The sequence below is a fragment of the Ambystoma mexicanum genome, chromosome 6p (genome assembly GCF_040938575.1).
Source record: "Ambystoma mexicanum isolate Mex_15411 chromosome 6p, UKY_AmexF1_1, whole genome shotgun sequence".
Taxonomy (NCBI): Eukaryota; Metazoa; Chordata; class Amphibia; order Caudata; family Ambystomatidae; genus Ambystoma; species Ambystoma mexicanum.
Window position 1 is genome coordinate 1,117,279,366 of NC_090935.1, and position 21,308 is coordinate 1,117,300,673.

The window sequence follows — 21,308 nt, forward strand, 5'->3', positions numbered from 1 at the left end:
TTCGACAGGTTTCATTCCCAGCCACGGGAATGCGTTCACAACAGCTAGAGTGCAACTGGTGTTCTTGGTCAGATTTGCTCTGCATTACTCGGCTCTTCTTCCTCATCCCAGTATTCTTGTAGTTATGGGAATGGTAGTCCATTCTTGATGATTTACATGTAAAGTCTGGGTCAGTGTTCTCAATGTTCTTTAAAGGGTAAATGAGCTCTAAATGACTAATGTACAATGCGGTTAAGCAGCCCCCCATCTCTTATAACGTGAAAAACACAACATGGCCTCATGAAAATGCACATTTAAAAAAATAGAAAGTTCAGAAATGCCTCTGCCTTCAGCTGGACGTTTAAGACCTTTATGACATTGTCACATTAAAAAGAAAAAAAGCTTACCGAAGGGTCAGTCTGATCATTGGTTACTCCACGAAGTACTATCTTTAGTGGATTTTTCACAAAAGGAGCAAGGCAGATCAAGCTTTCCAAGTAATAGCCGATGCCACGATGTGGATTGCAGTCGTGTTCAACAGAACCGCCATAAAGCAGACCGGGCTGGTAATACAATGTGGTACCTAGAAAAAAATAACAATGTGTCATAATCTGGCCCTTGATCATATATGTTAAGTGCATCTTGAAAAGCTTGAGTCGATGAACAAACATTTCTGCTTTTACGCCTCAGGACATGTGGATTAGAGTGTTGCACCAGCCAATGCACCATTACATGTTCAAGAAGTTCTAATCTTGCAAAGTTCTTCTAAATTTGCAGGATGAGGCCATAGTTTTGCCTTTATAAAAATAAAAAAAATAAAAGAATCTGCAACCAAAATTGGCAATATCGAAATGTTCATTTGAATTTTTGTCTTTTACTTCCATTTTGTTCGCTAGAGATCCCAATCTAGAAATGTGTTAAATTTAGAGAGGTCAAAGTGGGTAATTTTTTCAAAAACTCAAGCATTAATATGCTGTAATTTAATAAACTATTAAAATGTTCCTGTACAGGCACACATAACCAACGTTGTTGAGCGGCATTCTAGATCAGTGCTTTAAATGGGCCGGCACTATGCAGCCCTCAGTACCGGCACTGTTGGGAGGGACTCCCAGGTATGCCAGAGCGTGGCTGAGGGTCTGCCGACTTGAGGGCCCAACAACCTCCTATGAACAAACAGAGGACTCGGCCAATGGCAAGTACAAACTGCAGTTTTGGATATGGCTTCACCAACACTTATCCCAGCCTCACCCTCAGCCCATGCAGGAATCGACAAACTAAAGAAACCCCACATGCCACGAAATTTTGTTTCGCTAAATGTTAGATGAACTCGATACGGTCAAAGATCCGGAGGGCCGATTTATGAGAATTAAGGGTCTCCTCTATGGCCAACTATACTCTCTGGTATCAGTATACGCACCAAATGTAGGCCAAGAACGCTTCAAGGACATGGAGGCTTCCCTTCTCCCCTTTCTGGAAGGTATAACAGGTATTGGAGGGGACTTGAACAGGGTCCCGGACCCTAACAAAGACCGAACTTCGACTCCATCTTCAAAAGACTTTAAGGTGCCACTCTGCATCCTGCACCTCTTCAGAACACTGGAGATGGTGGACTCCTGGAGAGTGTTACATCTGCATGAGAGGGACTTCACATTCTGCACCTATGTTCACCACTCCTCCTCCCGAATTGACTTGATATTGGCCTCCCCGCAATTACGATACTACACAAGTGACGTGACTGCCCCAAAGTTCCTCTCGGATCACGCCCTGGTATGCCTGCAGACCAGAGCCTGAAACCCAGCCCCGGATCCCAGACCACAGTGGCGTCTTTACAACCCAATTTTAAAATGACCTAGCCCTACAAGATGAAATAGCCAAAGCAATTTAACAATATTTCCAAGAGAAACCTATGAAGCTCACTTCCCCGGCGATAACCTGGGACGCCCTGAAAGCTGTTATCAGGGGCTTCCTGATCTCTCATACGGCAGCCTACTACAGACGCAAGGAGCAATCGAGGAAACACCTGGAGCAGGGGATCCAGGAGATTGAAGACAAGTATAAAAAGGGATGGTCCCCCAAGGTCCATGCTACTCTGTATCGCCAGGAATAAATTAGAGGCCTTGTATGCAAAGGAAACGGACCGCTCTCTCATGGCGGTGAAACAGCATTACTATGCAAGGGGTAACAAAGCCAACTGCCTCTTGGCCAGTAAATTGGCTCAGACAAGAAAGCAGAACTTCATCGTGGGCCTTAGGGACAGGAATGGAACCACTCTGTACGGGGAGCAGGACGAACTCTGCATGGCGCAGGAACATTTTGAGGAAGCCATGCGGAACCAGGGTAGATCCCCTGTGGCACAGAAAGAATATATTGCGTCGGCTGCTCTACCGCATCTGACCGAAGAAGACATTGCAGGGTTGGAAGCCCCAATCCGACTGGAAGAAGTTGAGTGTGTCATCAGAGCTTTAACACCACGAGCCCCGGGCCCCAACAGCTTCACACTGAACTTTTACAACATATTCAGCGCCCAATTGGCTCCCTCCTAGTGGCACTCTTTAACACGCTTGGTACTAAGGGTACAGTGACGCCATCAAAGCAGACCTCAGCCACGATATGGACCCTCAAACCAGGTATAGGCCGATTTCCCCTATTAAATATCGACACTAATATATACTCAAAGATACTGGCTAATCGCCTGCCCCCCCTCCTCCCCTGCCTGATCAACGCTGACCAAATAAGGTTCATTGTCAGAAGGAAAACTGGGGACAATATTAGGAGAGCCTTAACCCCTTAAGTGCCAAGGACGAGATATCTTGTTCTTTTTGGCACCTTGTTTTGAGCGATCCCTGCAAAGCAGGGATCGCTCAAAACTGTAATCCAACCCCCGGGCATGTGAGGGGGAGGTCCCCCCCACAATCACTGCCAGGGGGCTGGATTACCTTCAATTTCACGTCGGCGTGCGTAAGGCACGCCGACACGAAAGTGAAAGTAATTTTCCCTGCGGCAGCCATTTCGGGTTGCCGCTCTGAAAATTAAAAGGCGAGTCTGCACCTTTCTCCCCCTCGATCTCCGGCTGCATTTCAAGCCGGAGATCGAGGGAGGTGTCGTTGGAAAGGGGAGATTCTCCCCTTTCCAACGACACCTTTTGTGAAAGCATTGCTGGGCGCTGATCAGACGCAGAATGCTCGATCCGCGCCAAGCAATGCCCACTAGACACCAGGGATCTGTCTGAGAAGAGGGGGGAGCTGGGGGTTGCTTACAGTATGCAGCCCTCTCCCCCCAACGCACAAAGCATGGGGGCACATATGTGCAGAACCCTGGGGGCAGATGGCTGATCACCTGCCCCCAGGGAAGGGGCCAAAATAAAAAAATAGGAAATGCAACAGGGATGGTGGGGTGGGGCCCTAGACACCAGGAATAATTTTTTGCCCCCTGAAAGGGTTGTGGCCCTCCCCATCCCATACCAAGTGGAAAGGGGGGCCACCCCTTGTAGCCCTCCCTGGGGGCAGATTTCTGCCCCCAGGCAGGAGTATATGAGGTGGCCCCCCCATCCAATTGGAGGGGGGGGGCACCAGGAATAAGTGTGCAGACGCCCCAAAGGATCGGGCCTGCAGGTTAGGGCCCCCTGGGGGCAGATGGCTGATCACGTGACCCCAAGAAGGGGGCAAAATGAAAAAAAAAAAGTAAAGAAAAAAACAAAACAAAAAAAGGGAGATTTGGGTGGGGGTGGCCACTAGCCACCAGGGATTTATTTTATGGAAAAGGGGGGTGGCCCTCTTCCCCCCCACCCCAAGGGGAAATGGGGGCACCCCTTGTACTCTCCCTGGGGGCAGAGATCTGCTCCTAGGAAGGGATATCTGACCCCAGGGAGAGCTGCATGAGAAGCCCCCAGGGAGGGCTGATTGACAGCCCCCCCCCCCTTTCATTTGGTGTGGGGGGGAGGTAGGCGAGAGGGCCACCACCCTTTACATTGGAAAATTCCCCAGAGGTTTAGGGTGCCCCTCAGCCCGCCCTAAAGTGTAGTGTACCATTTTCAATTTTTTTCTTTGTTTACCAAACTTGCCTTGGCACAGAGGGGCACATTGGTGTGCAAATCTGGCCCCAGGCTCCCAAACCTTACTGCCCCACCCACTTGGGGGCATGTCCCACAATTTTTGATGGCCTCTCCCACCGCACCCCAAATGAAGAGGGGTGTACCTCACGCAGCCGTTTGTAAGAGGCCCAGGGAGGCCTGCATGAGGTGCCCCTGCCACCCATTTGGGGTCAGGCGGCCACCAATAATTGTGGGACAGGCCCCCCCAGTGAGTGGAGCAGGAAGGTTTGGGCACCCTGGGGCCAGATTAGCACACTATTCGGCCCATCTGCACCAAGGGGAGTTGGGTTACCAAAGGAAAAAAGTGAAAATGGTAGACGCATTTTAGGGGGGGCATTGGGGCACCTCAAACAGATGGGGAATTTTCTAATGGGAAGGGCTGGTGAACCCCTTCCTCCCACCCACAATGGAGTGGGGGCCATCAGCCCCCCTGGGAGGGCTACATGAGATACGCCGCCCCTCCAATTGGGGTGGAGAGGTGCATCCCCCCTTCACATTAAAAAATTCCCCGGCGGTGTAGGGTGCCCCTCAGCCCCCTAAAGTGCAGCATGCCATTTTAAAAAATGTTCTTTGTTTTTGCCTTGGCGCAGAGGGGCACATTGGTGTGCCAATCTGGCCCCAGGGTGCCCAATCACTACTGCCCCATCCATTGAGGAGCCTGTCTGACTTTTTGGGGTGGGCTTCACCCCCCCACCCCAAATGGAGTGTGGGGGGGGACCTCGTGCAGCCCTCCCTGGGGGCAGATATCTGCCAGTAGGAAGGGACAAATGTGTTTTCACTGGGGGGATGAGGTTCAGTAGACCACCAGAGCTGGATTGCAAGGGGGGGCATGCTTGGAAAGTACGAGTGTAGATTTGTTTTTGCTGGGGTGACCGTAGGTAACATTTTTTGTTTGTTTTGTTTACAACTTTTTCTACATGAGCAGCTGCAAAATTATGCGAGTATTTTTTTATTATTCTATGGTTAGGGCCCACTGTCAGTGGGGTGGGCGAGACTGGGGCTGGATTGTTGGTGGTGTCGGTGGGAATGGGCCGTCTGGGCAGATATTTTGGTGGGCTGGGAGTGGGACACAATTGCAGGGGCAGGCCACAAATTGCAACCAATGCCAGCAGAACATTCGTGTTTCCCTGGGAGCGGATGCCTCCCACGTGGGTTGTCCGTCTGCAAGCCCAGGCTCCACCTCTGGCTGTGCTACGTTACAGAGGTCACCTCCGGGGAGAAATGGGGATCCTGCCGGGGCTCCCTGGAGCTGCCGCTGTGCTTAGGGGACGGTACACCCACATGGTACATGGATGTCCAAGGCCAGGGACATCACCTCCAACCGTCCTGGAGTTGCGGCTGGGCTGCATTACAGCTTTTCCCTTCGGGGAGGTATTGGCACACTGCCGGGACTCCCTGGTGGGGAGAAGCTGTAATGCAGGGCAGCCAGAGCTCCAGCAAAGTCGGCAGTAATATCCCTGGCCTTGGGCACCTTCTCCATGTGGGTCTTTGCCGGGGGTTCTGGGTAATAAATTCTGGGCCGATTTGCTTAAGTCAGACCTCTGGATTCCCACGGGTGTCCTCTTTTGGGAAATGCATGGGGTTCCCCGTTTTCCTTGCTGGCTCGACACCCTAGGCCCAAATCTGTAGGTTGCCCACATGAACAAATTGTGCTGTGGCGAAAGGCTTGGGGTTACCAGCGGGTTACCCTTTTCCTTTTGCAACCCGGTAGGTGCACCCGCACATGTGAGGTACCGTTTTCGTCGGGACACCTGTGGGAACGCAGGAAGGTATGACATCTGTTGTTGGCGATGTGTTTCGGCGAGTGGACAGAGGGAAATGTCTCTGAAATTGGCTAGAAATAAAGACAATTTTCAGACATTTTGGGTACAAAGGTTGGATTTGTGTACAAGTCCGCAGGACATGCTGCCAATGGATTTAATCCCCTGCACTCCGCTGGCGCCCCACCCTCTCCTTCTCCCCTCCGGCACTTTCCATCTTCCCCATGCATCTGTCCCCTACTTGTTATCGCTTACAAGAGTCTACTCACATGTGCGCGTTTACCCGAACTCCTCCGTCACGGGGTTCCAACACCAGCATGCACTCTCCTCAGAGCCGCACCAGGCTTCAAAGAGGACTTCTCTTTAAATGGCTCCTGCTAAACCACTCGGAACATGCGTTGTTTTCGGGAGCGGTCGCGGCTCCTTCTGGAGAAGCGGCTTGGAAGCCTCTGCAAATACAGGGGGCGCTGGAATCACGTCGGGGGGTCACCAATTGAAGGCACGCCCCTGAACGCTCACAACAAACCAAATACAACCCACTAGGGAAAAAAAAAGGTACAAGTCGATCTTGTAAGGAAATACCTTGTAAGGACATATCCCCACTGTGCTCTTCTCACTTCAGAGGTCTCCTTTCCTCCTTCCTTTTCCTTTAGATTTCTCAACCTTACTCTCACATGTTGCTTTTCCATTTCCCCAGTTTATTATCTTCTCCTACCTGGTCTGCTGCATCCTCTGTTCCTGGGTGTTCACCTCAAAACCTCTTGATTTTTCACCCTCCTGTTCATGGATGTTCTCTGGCGTGAACCTCTACTACCATCTACCTTTCCACCTCCTGGATGTTCACCTTGCTTTCTCCATTTCTCTCCCCATTCTGACCAACTCCTATTTATAATTTAATTGCATTTATATAGTGCAGCTTTCACCTAGCGGTATCCTGGCGTTGGTGGAAAGATTAATAGACGCCACAACAGCCAGATTCCCCATAATATGGGGTACAACATGTTTTTATCGAGGACTGACGGTTCAATAGATTAGATGCTGCTATGGTATGTAAAGGAAGCAGTTTCCACAGTCTGAAGGCCTGAACAGTCTCCCCCCCACCACCAAATCCTAGATGGCAAAATAATAAGGGGAAGTTTGGCACCTTGTCTTTACATATCCCCATGCAAGGAGACTGGTCTGTTTTTCCAACTAACAAGCTGCAGTGGTCTGTCCATAAATGGACTTGGGGACATTTCAATAGTGATCGTAACTTGATATATAGCATACCGTCAAAGAGAAGGCAACAAATAATTGCCAATATATTATCGGGTGGGCCCAATTTGCAGAGAAGATATGCTGCATGATTCTCAACATGCTGACATTTATGAATGGGCATTTTTCGGGGATTTAGGAAGATTAAATTACAATAGTCCAGTTTAGAGGATACAAGACTTCTTTTTTTTTTTAAAACAATGTTTATTTTATAACAACCCACCAAACATTACAATAATTAGAACTTCCGTATTCAGGTTTAACAGCATAACATTACAAACTGCGTTCTTCAGTCCCACTCCCTCCCACCCCCCTAACTTGAACCAGTATGTCCATGTCATCAGCCTGTAATTCTTCAGGCGGGTTTATCGTCCTCTCGTTATCCATATCAGCATCACTCTGATCGGACTGGGGGGAAGGAGGGGCCATAGTAGCCACCAGCTGCCTCCATTCAATTAGGGGTCCTACCTCCTCCTCCCCTCCCCTACAAACCGCGTCAAACCAAGCAGCTGTTTCTGCCTCTGCTCATTTCAGGAGGTCAGCCCACCACAACTCTATCCTTGGCCTCTGGGCTGCCTTCCAGCACATTGCTATCCTTCGTTTGGCCAGGATGTATGCTAGGTCTTTCATTTTGCTAATGTGCCTTAAGTTGCGTGGCCTAGGGAAACCCCCACAACATGCATGCCCAGGCCGACTCCACCTCCAGCATAATACCGGTTCCTGCTAAGCGTGTCTTCAGTTCTGACCAAAATCTTCCCACCTCCGGGCAGGCCCAGAACATGTGTAGCAACCCAGCCTCCTCCTCCCCACACCTAGGGCATCTCTGAGTCGTCTGGCTACCAAAACTGACGATCTTACTAGGGGTGAGATATGCTCTATGTGTGACATACAAATGGATCTGCTGGAGCTTTGCGTTCCGGGACACTTTATATCTTTGGGCTCTATCCCAGAGCCCATCCGACATGGGCTCTCCCACCTCTTTTTCCCAAAGTTGTCTCAATTGGGACAATTCCCTCCCCACCTTAGATCCCAACAGCTCATATATACGGGATATCTCATGCCCACCCTCTGAAATTTCATATCATCTCCATGGTGGCATCCGGTTGTTCAATGAGCACCGCCAGCGCACACTTCACTCGCACTCTTAACAATTCTGGTGTATGTTATATACTGCCCCTTGTGCACCCAAGTGTCTTCTATCAGTCTCTGGAACTCCAATGCCTCCCCTTCTTGCCATATGTCTCCCAGGGTGGCCAGGCCCATTGGTTCCCAGTACGTACGGACCCCTTTTATCAGTTGGGGATCTTCTCCACATAGTGCTGCTAGCGGCACCTGCATAGAGAACAGAGCTGGGTATCCCGCCATCTGCCACACCCTATGCCACATCTCCCAGCCAAGTACCAACAGCCTCGCCATCTTTAGAACCTGGTTTGGACAGCCACAACACCTCTGAGGAAGAAGGGAACCGGTTCCCTGCACAGCAGCCTGGTTTCTGCAGTCTCCTCCTCGGACAGCCATCTCGCCACATACTGCAGCTGTCCTGCCAAATAGTATAGCTCAACATTCGGCAGGTTTATTCCTCCCGTTTCACAAGAGTTCTGTAATTTCCAAAGGGCCACCCTATTCCTGGAGTTGTTCCAAATAATGCCCCTGCACAAACTGTGGAGACTAGGCAAAAAAGCGCCTCGGGATCACGTGCGGGATATTTACAAAGAAATGCAACAGTCTGGGCAAGACTACCATCTTAAGCAGGGCAGCTCTCCCATCATAGCCAGTGATAGCCTGGACCAAAATCCCATGCTTTTTTAAATTCCTTCTAATGCCTTCACCGTATTGTGTGTATGTTCTTCTCCTGCCGTATGGTATATGTCAATTCCGAGGTATCGGAACAACTTGGTGCGCCAGGGTATTGGTAATATCGGCAAGCCCCTGCATAGGACAAATCTGTATCTCCCCAGGGGGAACATGCTAGACTTCTTGGGGTTAACCACTATGCCGGAAAGGGCGGCAAATTGCTCCATCACATCCAGAATGTATTGCATGTTCTCTTCTGGGTAGCGCAGATACAACAGTATGTCGTCAGCATATAAAGAAAAAGATGCAGACCACCCGCAGTACGGATACCTACCTGTTTAAGACAGACGGCCAATGGTTCCAACGCTAGTATATATAACATGGGCGACCACGGGCAGCCCTGTCTAGTGACCCTGCTTAGTTGACATTTATCTTATATGATAGCGCCCGTTTTAACCCTAGCAATTGGAGAGCTGTATAACATTTTCACCCACCTGAGGTACCCCGGACCCATTCCGTAGCCTTCCAAAGTTGCAATCAGTCAGGGCCCCCTTACTGAATCGAAGGCCTTGACCGCGTCTAGTGAAACTTGCCCATTCACCTGTCTCCTCCTTTGTTTGATCAATAATATGATGCAATCTCCTGTGATTATCAGTTACATTCCTACCCGGGACATAGCCTGTTTGATCGGTATGTATCAGTTTACCAATGACTGTCTTAAGCCTATTTGCCAGCACAGCAGTAAGGATTTTGCTGTCCTGGTTAAGCATCGATAGGGGTCTATATGACTTACAGTCCGTGCTAGGCTTACCTGGCTTTAAAAGCGGAATAATCACCCCTCTCGTAGGGGCTCTGCTAGCCTGCCTTTCTCGTACGCCTCGTTAAGCATAGCCAGCAGTGGGGGAAGCAGCTCCTGCTTAGAAGTTTTGTAGAATTCACTCGGAAGCCCATCTGACCCAGGGGCCTTACAGGTGGGCAGGCGCTGAACCACTAGCTCAAGTTCTTCCATTGTAATAGGGGCATCCAGGTCTGCCCTTTCTACATCATCTAGGGTGGGCAGGCCTATATCCTCCAGTGTTTCCTGGATTTCGTGAGGATACAAGACTATTTACAAGGATAATCTGGACGTTGGGAGACAGAAACAAAGAATTTAAGAATCAGTTGAAAGGCAGCAGCTTGCACTATTGTAGTAAGCCTGTGCAGCCAAACCACTACTACTCTTCCCTGCGTAGGCTTTCGCAGCAGGTTCTTCTCCGCCTAAACCCCTTCCCCCTCGGTTGGGTTTCTGTAATGACTTGCAGAAGAACGTCACCATACAGGAACTGGGTGGGTTGCCAGCGCTTTGCGAGTCCTGGTGTGTGCAATACAATTTTATCGGCATAACCCCAAACGTGGACAGGGCCTCTATAAGGCCAGTCCATCTTGGATCAGCCAAAATCATCCATGCATTAACACATATAGTGGGTCCCGCAAACTCGAGCCAACGGGACCTAGGTCTCCTTCACACATAGATGCCCTTTCTCCAGGTCAGCCACAAGCAGGTTTCTGATCAACTCTAGCATGGTAAGTTTCTGAGGGTTATAAAAGCAGGTTGGATTGATTTTGTGGCAATATTTTGGTCTGATTTCTAAAAGGGGCAGTAGTGACCACATGAGCAATGTGGAGGCCCCCTCACCCATGCCACAAGTACTGTGACGGATCTCCTTGAACAGGAACAGAAAAACATAAGATTAGATAGGGACCCCTCTTAGATGATAAAACAAAAAATCTTTGAGACCACAATGCTTGGTCTAAATAGAGAATGGATCTCCGAACGAACACGAATGTGAATTCTTAAACTAGGAGGGAAAAACTCTGGCAGTCTACACCATCCCCAAGATTCCCAAAGATGAAAAACACCAACCTGGAATACCAATAGTGTCCATTCTTGAGCCCCTGTGCAAAAGTAAAGATGGTTTCCTTAAACCGATGAGTACCATGATTGAATCTTACCTGATGGACACAATGGCCACTTTTGTACATTTTGAAGATTAAGTAAGATGAAGTTTGTTTATTTTACTTGTATAGCGCGCCTGACCCTGAGGTATCTGGGCGCTAGTGTATAAGAATATGGTTACATGTTACAGATTGATATTGATATTTTATTTCTATCGTGCTCGTACACAGAGTATTGCATGAGACACATGATACAGATCATACATCATACATCATGGTACATAATAAGCCATGAAATACAATTGATGCAAAAAGTCCAGGCAAGGTACAGTCATGAATGATTATGGAACAAGTGTAGGTTCATGGCTGAGAGGGAAGTGCAGTCTGTACAGAAATAATACAGACAGGCACACACTGTTACATTTCAACAGCTTCCATCCACTCTAAAACAGAACCTACCTTAAATCCAATATCTAAGTGTGTCGGTACGGTTCCCCTTTAGAGAACATCTACACACATGCTAGCAACTTAGATGCCAGATTGAAACAGACGGGGTAGGGGCTATCCGAAAAAACTGATCAGCCACTCAAATAAATAAAAAAAAATAAAGAAGAGCACGATACAGCCCACAGGAAATTCCTACTCCCAAGAGAAAGATCTGAGGCAGAAAGAAAAATTACATGTGTGCTTACTTATTGCAACACTACTCCGCAACTCAGATACAGGGTTCGAAATTGAGGGGCGCTGGGAGCGATTTAGCTCCTGCTTGTAGTCTAGAAGAACCTGGTTAGCTTAAAACCAACAGTTACCAGGAGCTACTTTTGGCTTCCCAGGCCAACTGATGCTGAACAAACAACTATGCAAATTTGGGACAATCTATAAATAAACATTAGGGCACATCTGTGACATTTAAAGCATAAGGGGGCAAAAATAATAACATTTATTTGTTTGCATTTCATGTGGAAGTTAGATTTCATCAACACTTTGTAGTAGCTCCTCATTCTCCAGTGCTAGCTCCTGGTGACTGGTTACTGCTGCATACCCAGGAGCCGCTCGTCGCTTCTGCTAATCCAATCTCAATTTCCAGTGTTGTTAAGAAGCTGTGGCTGCTAATACAGCTGGCACTACACAACGATCTCCCACCTAAGATGGTTTTAAAAAGGTCTAAAAACCTCAAAGAACCTCTTTCTCATTCTCGATTCGAGGAGCAGCCAGTGAAAACCACATTATGGAACCTGAGGCAAGTGGCGAAACACTATCCCTGCGGGTTGTTCACTGTGTGCAGATACACAACAAAAGTTAAATCCACACAACAAAAGTTAAATCCTTCTCATTAGAAGGCAAACCATGGGAGTTAAGACACTTCTCCAACTGTAAAACACAAACTGTCATCAATTGCATCAAGCGCCCTTGTGGCAGGAAATATGTTGGACAAACTAGCAGACTGGTTGTTGCAGTGTAGTGAAGTTAGTGCGGATTGCTGCGTTTTAGGTTTGTGGTTGCATTTGGTAAGAGTTTGAGAGGTGTATGCAGAGCGATGAGATTGTTAGTGGATTGGTTAGTTGGCATTGCTGTACTTGCAATTATGTCTAGGTGTGGCGCTTGCTAATTTTCAAAATTCTGTCTCGATGTGAGCCCAGCTAGTGATCATGATACCATTCAGGTGTTGTGCTTGTCATCATTCACAGTTTCCTGTAAGTGTTCTAACATTCACAATCCTGTCCAGATGCGACGCAGGCTAAAGTTAAGAACTCCATCTAAGTGTGACCCATGCTAACATTCATAATCTTGTCTAGATGTGAGGCAAGCTAGGCTTAAGGATTCCATCTAGGTGTGGCACATGCTAAAATTCACATTTCTATCTAGATACGACTCAATCTAAGGTCAAGAATTCCATCCAAGTGTGGCACACGATAGCATTCATGATCCTGTCTAGATGTGAGGCAAGCTAGGGTTAAGGATTCCATTTAGGTGTGGCATGTGCTAACTTTCACATTTCTATCTAAATACGAAGCAAGCTGAGGTCAAGAATTCCATCTAAATGTGGCACATGCTAAAATTCATAAGCCAGTCTAGATGTGACGCAGGCTAAAGTTTAGAATTCCATCCAAGTGTGGCACATGCTAGCATTCACATTTCTATCTAGATACGACGTGAGCTAAGGTCAAGAATTCCATCTAGTGTGGCACATTCTAACATTCACATCTGTCTTGGTACGACGTAGGCTAAAGTAAAAAATTCCTTCTAAGTGTGGCGCATGCTAAAATTCATAATCCTGTCTAGATGCGACGCGGGCTAAAGTTTAGAATTCCATCTAAGTGTGGCGCATGCTAGCATTCGTCATCCAATCTAGATGTGAGGCAAGCTAGGGTTAAGGATTCCATCTAAGTGTGGCGCATGCTAACATTCACATTTCTATCTAGGTGTGACGCAGGCTAATCTTGACCGTTCTTTATAGGTGCGGCATTAGTTAACATTTGGCTAGTATGTTAGTGCGTAATGCAATGAATTAGGCTGGTGGTCACAAATCTCTAAGTATGCAAGTTGTAATTTTGTGGCAGTCTATGTGATGGAGAGGTAAGGTAGAGTGGTGAGGGCTTTCTGGAGTAGAGTAATTGCTCTACACCCCACCCATACCACACTTACAGTTTTGTTGGTGTCTGTTGGCCGCTAGCTTCCTTTGCTTCCCCTGCAGACACCCGCAGACACATCTTGGAGCCGCCAATGTAGGAGCCGCCCTTTGCCTTGGGGCCCTTAGCCGTGGGGGCTACCGGGTAGATGGCTTCCTTGGGGAAGTGTGCAATTAGGACCTGACCTGGCCAATCAAGTACCGGGGGCAGGCTGGGAGGCGGGAGGGGAGAGGAAGGAGATCTCGGGGACTGCCAGGGGAGCAGGCCGGGTCTGCGCTCATAAACGGAGGCCAAAAACGCAAAGGCCAGGCCCAGGAGGGTCCATAGCACCACATGCTCACCTGCAGAGGCTCCAGACCGAAAGGGCATGCAGGGAGACGCCGGTGATTACACCAAGCAACTTTTGGATTAAACACCCAATCAGGGAACGGGGGCAGGCTGGGAGGCGGGAGGAGGAAGGGGAGAGGAAGCAGATCTCAGGGACTGCCAGGGGAGCGGGCCGGGTCCGCGCTCATAAACGGAGGCCAAAAACTCAAAGGCCAGGCCCAGGAGGGTCCATGGCACCACATGCTCACCTGCAGAGGCTCCAGATGGAAATCATAGAGCATGTGTCGCACATTAGATGCAGAACAACATCCCCACTACCATTGATCAACATCATACACAGGGATGATGTCCTGTGGTGGGTGGGTAATCAATTTAGTTACTGCATCTTTAAATAGTTGGAGTGCTCTCACACAAAGCATGGTGTGTATATAGAATGAAGACACATCACAGCTCTGAATTAGTAGCTCCCAAGATTCATCTGAAGGTGTAGCTGCAGACTCCTGCTTGTGTATGTTCCCTCCACTTACAGTGCAGACCACTTTATGTGTACAAAGTAGGTGTTATCAACAACCCCGTTTGAGGGGTCTAGTTCATCAGTAGCTGTAGTTGCAAACTCACAGCCGTGCATGCCCCCTTTCATTTACAGTGTAGACCTTCATCAGAAACAGAAAACCGGTGTCAGTAACTGTCCCTGGCGATGGGGTTTACACTCGTACTGATTGAAGGCGAATGGGAACCGTTGAAAAAGCACAGATGTAAATAAGGGCGAAACAGGTTAAAGATGGTGTCTATAGACATACAGGACAACACATGCCTGTCAAGCAGGCTTGTCTTTATAATTCTGGTTAAACATGTTATGCCTAAATTGGCACCTTTCCAGAGGCACCCGTATTAGGCCGGTTACACCAAAATTCCTTCATTGCGATACACGCACTTCAAGTATCTCAAAGTGTTACTCAAGTGCTTTTCTCCCTCACTTCACATCACAGTACGCATACAGTTGCACCTGACTAATGTACAATGATCAGTCTCTCATTAAGGACTTTTGTAGACCTAAAGGTTGAACGCCAGAGTGGCAGATGCACGAGGGGCTAACTACGCCTTCTTGTATATACATTTTCACAGACTGACGCACAAGATGAATCTAGTCCGGTGCAATACCTGCATCTAGGAAGCCCTACAAGCTGGCAGCAAGACTAGGCCCAGCAAGACGGACCATACGAGGTGGGTGCCCCGATTCCCCCTTTTCCTATAATTACACAAGTAATCACGAATGAGATACATTCGGGCGCAACTCACATAATGGAGGGATTTATTGTTCCCTTGTTCCAATCTACAGGTGGCCCCACACAGGAAGTACAGACTGTGGCAGGACAACATAACCTGGGCATTTGTCCATTAGTTACACCAATTTACATCACCCTTGCTCATTCTTTTGGCCCCTTCTTTTTCCCCCTCCAGTAAGGTGCAGAATGAGACAAGTTTTCTTTTTGGCATAAAAAAGGCTGCAGATTTATTTTCACACATAATGAATACAGCAGACAATAGTGACAATAGCTCCTAAGTTGCAGCAACTGCTCCATATCCAAAACCTGCTTCCCCCTTTTTCCCCCAAAGTCCATAATAGGCACCTTTGTGTCTGAGACCCGCCTGCCCCTGCATGTGTTCCTGGGCTGAGAGAGCACCGTTTGTTGGGTGGAAGCTGAGCACTCATTGATACCATCAGACGCCCCCGCCGCTTGGGCTCCCAAGAGGCGCTGGTCCGAAAGAGCGAAGACTCTTCCGGCTTTGCAATGGCTCATTCGGAGTTCGTCTCTCATCGCTGGTCGCCAAAACACTGCCACGCCAAAGGTGGGTTACCGCCCACCGCGGCTCCCCCCTTTCCCTCTTTCATAGTTCCAAGAGCTTTGTGCACACATTCCAATAAAACAGCTCCATCCCCAATGCCAACAAATGCACTCCATCTTTTAAGTAGTATTCCGGGGACTTAAGGTTGATCAATCCATGCCTGATGTGGGGAAAGCCTCTGCCCCTGCAGAATTTTGCCATTGCGCAATTCAACTTCCTTCGAGAATTTTCCACAGCTGAGTGACTCTCCGCTCCCCTCCATTCCATTCCATTCCTGCCGTGGAATGATTTCTGACCACACAATCTCGGTCTCCCCCAGCTGTGCCGATAAGTCCTGTAGGGAAAACATCTCCCTCATCAGGCTCCCTCTCCCCAAACTCGTTAAATCGTTGCCCCCGAGAGGCAAGATCAAAACCTCAGGTTTTTGCTGCTTACCCAGCAATTTGTGCACGTGACCCTGCAGCTGTGCCCATCTCATGCCAGGCACCCCGTGCCACCATATCCGGTATTCGCCGGCGGTCAACTCCTCCTGATCGGCCGTCCAGCTCGTCCCGGCCCTTGACACAAATGAATGCCCCACCACTCAAACAGACCGCCTCCTTCTTTGTGCGGCAGCTACTAGAGAGGAGATGGAGGGAACTGTTAAAACTATATTTTATCCGCGCTGATGTACCTCCTGAAACATCCCGATTTCCACCCCTATCTGCTTGATCGCCTCAACATTGAGGCCCATCCCTGCTGCTGAGGTGGCCGCCCCCATCCTAAATGAATGAGTTCCAAAAACCCTGTCTGTAACCCCCATCTTGACCAGTGCCATATCCATGACCCTCTTGAATTGAAAATGGCTCAAAACCGACCCATCCCTGTCTAAGAGAAAATGAGACCCCTCGCCTGTGGGCACTCTCTTCTGGAGATACGCTGCACACCCCCTACTGGGCACACCGCACTGCCTTGCATGCTGCCTAGTGTGATAATCCTACCTTTCCCCTTCTGATCGGTCTTGGACTTTCTGAGGAAGATGCTCAACCGTCCCCCCTCAAAGTGCACGTCCCCCATCCTTAGGAACCCGACCCCCCCGCCATCCCTATTTTCCGGTACCAACTCGCCCACTCTGAACACCCCAAAGAAAGCCAATGTGAAGGCTGCCGTGAACAAGACCTTTTCGTACATATCCTGACAAACTACTCCCAGGCATTCGATCATACTGTGTAATTTCACGTCGTCAATAGGCCGTCTTTCATCTGGCTTCCTCTCGGCCTGCTTGGCCCAACCTTTCATTGCCATCACTATGTAGTGCTCTTTGGTGGGATCTGGCCTCCCCCCAACTTGTAATGATGCGCTATTGCCGCCAAGTGATATGCCATCCAGGATCTGGACCTCCCAGACCGCCAACACCATCCCACAAAAGCCTGTACCGGCAAATCCTTCTGTGATTCTGACAATACTTCGCTGTGAAAGGCCAAGAACCGCTCCTAGCACCCTTTGTACTCCTTGCCGTGCTGGGTGCCAGAGTGGAGTTGATCAGGGAACTTAGATCCCCCCCCAATCATGACACCCCAACTGCAACTTGAAAGGTGTCATTGTGACGCTTGCTTCCGGACAGCTACCCCGAAACTTCTCCCACTGCAAACGAGAGAGAGTCAGCGGCCACGTTTCCAACTCCTGGGATATGCCATGCCCTCACCTCCATGTTCAGCATCAGCATGCTCCTTGTGAGCTCTCTAAGCAATTTAAGCACCCTGGAATTACTGGATGTCCCTTGATTGATTGATCTACACCACTGCCAGGTTGTCTGACCAGATCATCACCTTCTTAGCTTTCAATTGTCAGGCCCACAATTTAAACGCCACTATGATAGGAAACAACTCTAGCAGTGTTGTATCTCTAGTAATCTCCTCGCGCTGCCATGCTGCTGGCCACTCTCTCCCCAAAATGGCCCCAAATCCATGTGAACCTGAGGAATCAGTGCACAGTTTAAGACCATTACTGCTGTCCAACTCCGCTCGCCATAGCAATACCCCATTAAAGTTGTCCAAAAAAGCATCCCACATTTTGACTTCCGGCCCCAGGCGGACAATGCTGTTCCGCGTGCTGTAGCCCCACTGTTTTGAGCTTGATGCTCCTTGCGAACACCTTCCCCGCCGGGGTGACCTTCCCCGCAAAATTAAGGTTGCCCACCAGTGATTGAAGCTCCCTCAGGTGGCTTTCCCCTTGCGCCTCAACACCTGGATAGTGTCTTTCGATTTTCGCACTTTATCACTAGGCAGACTGCATTCCCCTAGTCAATCTCGATCCCCAGAAAGATCAGTGTTGTGGCCGGACCGACTGTATTCCTACTGCCCAGCGGTACCCCCATTTCCTCCATCAATCCCTGAAATGATCTCACGAATGACCCACACTCACCCGTCCCCTCCTTACTGAGAAACAAGAAATCATCAAGGTAATGCAGTAAACATAAGACCTTTGCCATAATGCAAACTCCAGAAAGGTGCTGAATTTCTCAAAGTATGCACATGAAATAGCACAACCCGTTGGCAAACATTTATCATAGTAGTAATCATCTTGCTCCTTGAAACCCAACAAATGATAGCGTTCCTTGTGTATTGGCAACAACCAGAATGCAGACTATGTCCACCTTACCCATCAGTGCCCCTCTCCCTGTGGCTTTCACCATCTGAACTGCCTCTTCAAATGATGCATAATGAACCCTGCACTGCTCCTCTGCTATGCCATCATTCACGGATTCACCTTGCGGGAAGGAAAAGGGCTGTATCAATCTGTACTACCCTTCCTCCTTTTTGGGTAGCAAACCCAAAGGTGACACCACCAAATTCTCCGGAGGGGGGGGGGGGGGGTGAACGGGCCCGCCACCCTCCCCAACTTCATTTCCTTGTCCACTTTCTGAGCCAATAACTCTGGCATCACCAATGCGGACTTCAAATTGCTCGCCTCTTTGGTGACCTTCGTCCCAGTGAAAGGAATCTTGAACCCCAACCTAAAACTTTCCCATAGAATTTTAGCCTCGCTAATGTTATGGTACACATTTAGAAAAGGAATCATGGCCTGTAATCGTATGGGTGTGGGTAAATTATTTTTAATCCCGCTTTGTTTTCTCCTTGGGCTTGACACTGCTTCGCTGTTTCCCATCCCCAGCTGTGGTGCTGTCTCCCCATGAGCCTTTGCCCTTCGGAAAGGCTTATAGATTCAAGCACACAAAAGGTACAGTTCCCCTCTGCAAACCAGCATTCAGGCTGCTCTCCCTGGAAGCTGGAATGGGTGTTCCAGGAGGAGTTCCCTCGAAAAGACCCCCCTACCACTGTGAGGATAGGACCCTCTGTTTTTCCCATATTGTGGCTTCTCCCCTTCTGCCCTGGCAGGTACCATCTTGTTTATGTACCCACCCACATCCACTTCATAGCTGGCCACACCTACATCTTAAGTCTAAACCCCCCCCTATCATAATTGAACCAGGCATCCGCTCCATGTTTTAGATACAGTTTATGAATGTATTTCCACCCCCTCAGCCAGTTTATGTTCTCTCCCTCTCCCTCCCCCCTGTACCTCCCTACCTGCCACCTTTCCTCCACCCCCCCTCCTTTCCTCCCTTCACCCTCGGGTTCCATCCCCACCAAATCCAGGAATTCTTTCTGCCATAGCCTCTCCTTGTATGCCAAGGGTATATGCCATACTAATGCATTCACTGGCACTCTTGCGGGGGCAAAGCCCAGCATAGGCCTCCCGTACACCGTAATATTGCTAGGCGCTCCACCCAAAACCTGACTGGCTGCTGGTGTCACTATAGGCCGCACTCCCTGACCATCCACACCCTGAGGGGTGGTCCCCTGTACTGCTGACCCATGTCCCCACCAAGACGGTCCTATCACCCGGGAGCCTGTTGGCGATGGCCCCCATGTGCCAACTGCCCCACTCCTACCACCTAAACTGCCCCAGGCGTAAGCAATGCCTGCCCCACCCCACGGCCCCCCCTCTTGATGCCAGGGTCTCCCCTTGGAGGTGATCTGCCTCCGCATTTCTACCCAACTGGTTAAATGCATTAATATTATTAGAGAACATTTGCCAATTACTCCCATTTCCCGATGCGTGCATAAACTGCATGAACATACCTTTTACCATCTCCAAGGTCGTGGTGCCCTCTGCTGCTACCGCCGAATTGGTTACAGGTGCGTTGGGAGCACTGCAACGATTACTCGGAGCCTCAGCAGGTACAGGTGCCATTGCGGCTACAACCTCCTGCACCATCCTCTTTCCTTTAGCGCCAGCCACTTAGCATCTTCTGGCAGCTTCCCCCTGCTGGCCATTGCTTTCTCTGACATGACCCTCTTCCTTTTAGCAACTGGCTCTTCTTCCCCAATCTGTTCTTCGTCCTCCTCTTCACTCTCTTCCAGGGTATGGATCTCCACCCAAGCCTCTGCATTGGATGTGGAGGGGAACAACAGAGGTGATTCAGCCCTCTGGTTGCGTCCCGCAACCTCAACCCCCATTTCAGACGCCACCAGCTCCATCCAGCTTGTGCCATTTTTGTCAGCCGCCATGTGTGCCATGGCGAGGAAAGCCTTCAGGTCCTTCCTAGGACAGGCAGACCCCTTAGCACCTTGGCCCTGTGCTTTCATCCTCTCAGTTTACCAGGCAGCCCAAATTCTTACAGCTGGTCCCTCAGAGCGCTTCACCTGGTACGCCCGCTTAGCGCAGCTTACACCAGTCGCCAGAGACCCCCAGAAGGACATGTGCTGCTTTACCAGGGCAAACCGTTGTTTAGTCCCTTCCAGCACGGTTTCCCCAGGGGAGCCCACTTTGCGCAGCTCTCCGTAATCAATTAAGAGGGAAGTATTTGTTCACCCAGGCAATCCCGGTATTTCTAACAATATGCAACGTATCCTGATCTGTCCCAGGTTTCTTTCCCTTAGGAGCCCTCAGTCACAGAAGGGGGAAGTTTCCGTTCACCCAGGCAGGCCCGGTCTCTTTAATAGTTTGTCCCGTATTCTGGCCTCCCCTGTCTTGTACCCTCTAAGCAGCCTGCTTTGCGCTGCTGATTCAGTCACCGGAGGACCCCGGAGCAAAAAGTACCTTTCTTTTCAAGCGTTGCTGCCTACCTGCTCCTCTGCTCCTCCTCCCAGCTGCTTTTGCGTAGCTCTGGCGTCTCCCCCAGCCCAACTTCCACGCTGCTCTGGCGACTTCCTTTGTCACAGCACATCTCCCTCACAGCTCTGACAGCTTTGGTACTCGCGTCTCCGCTCCGCTGCTCCTGATCTCCTCTGCTCGATGCCGTCCTCACAACTAGTCCTCCACACCGTGTGCAGCTCCCACGAAACCTCCAAGCGAGATCCTCTTCCAACCAAAACGAAATACTCTTCCTCAGGAGGGGGCGTCCTGTTGTTGAAAACTGAAAGTCCTTTCTAGCAGAACGGCCGCCGCTTATATGGGGCTTGCCCCCGCCCCTTTCTTTTGTTGCCCTTGGCGCGCTCTGGGCTTATTCCTACCCCTTACACAGGGAGTGGGAATAGGAGTGAGGCCTGTAAGGACATATATAGCATTTTCACAAAATGAGATAGCATTTTGATATGTAATATAGCATTTTTTTGCCAGTAAAACATAGCATTATTGGTAGTATGCAAAGTATAGGATTTACAACACAGCCAGGCCCAACTTGAAATTGCAGATATTCAGAGCACA

General features: G+C 49.4%; 1 protein-coding gene across 1 annotated transcript in view; it reads right to left on the reverse strand.

Moving 5' to 3' along the window:
- The window catches only part of RCL1 (RNA terminal phosphate cyclase like 1), a 534,592-nt gene that overhangs the window by 398,841 nt on the left and 114,443 nt on the right, over positions 1-21,308 (reverse strand). The window contains exon 3 of the mRNA XM_069625721.1: positions 387-562. Coding sequence (XP_069481822.1) covers positions 387-562 — 176 coding nt within the window. The remainder of the gene's footprint in view (positions 1-386; positions 563-21,308) is intronic.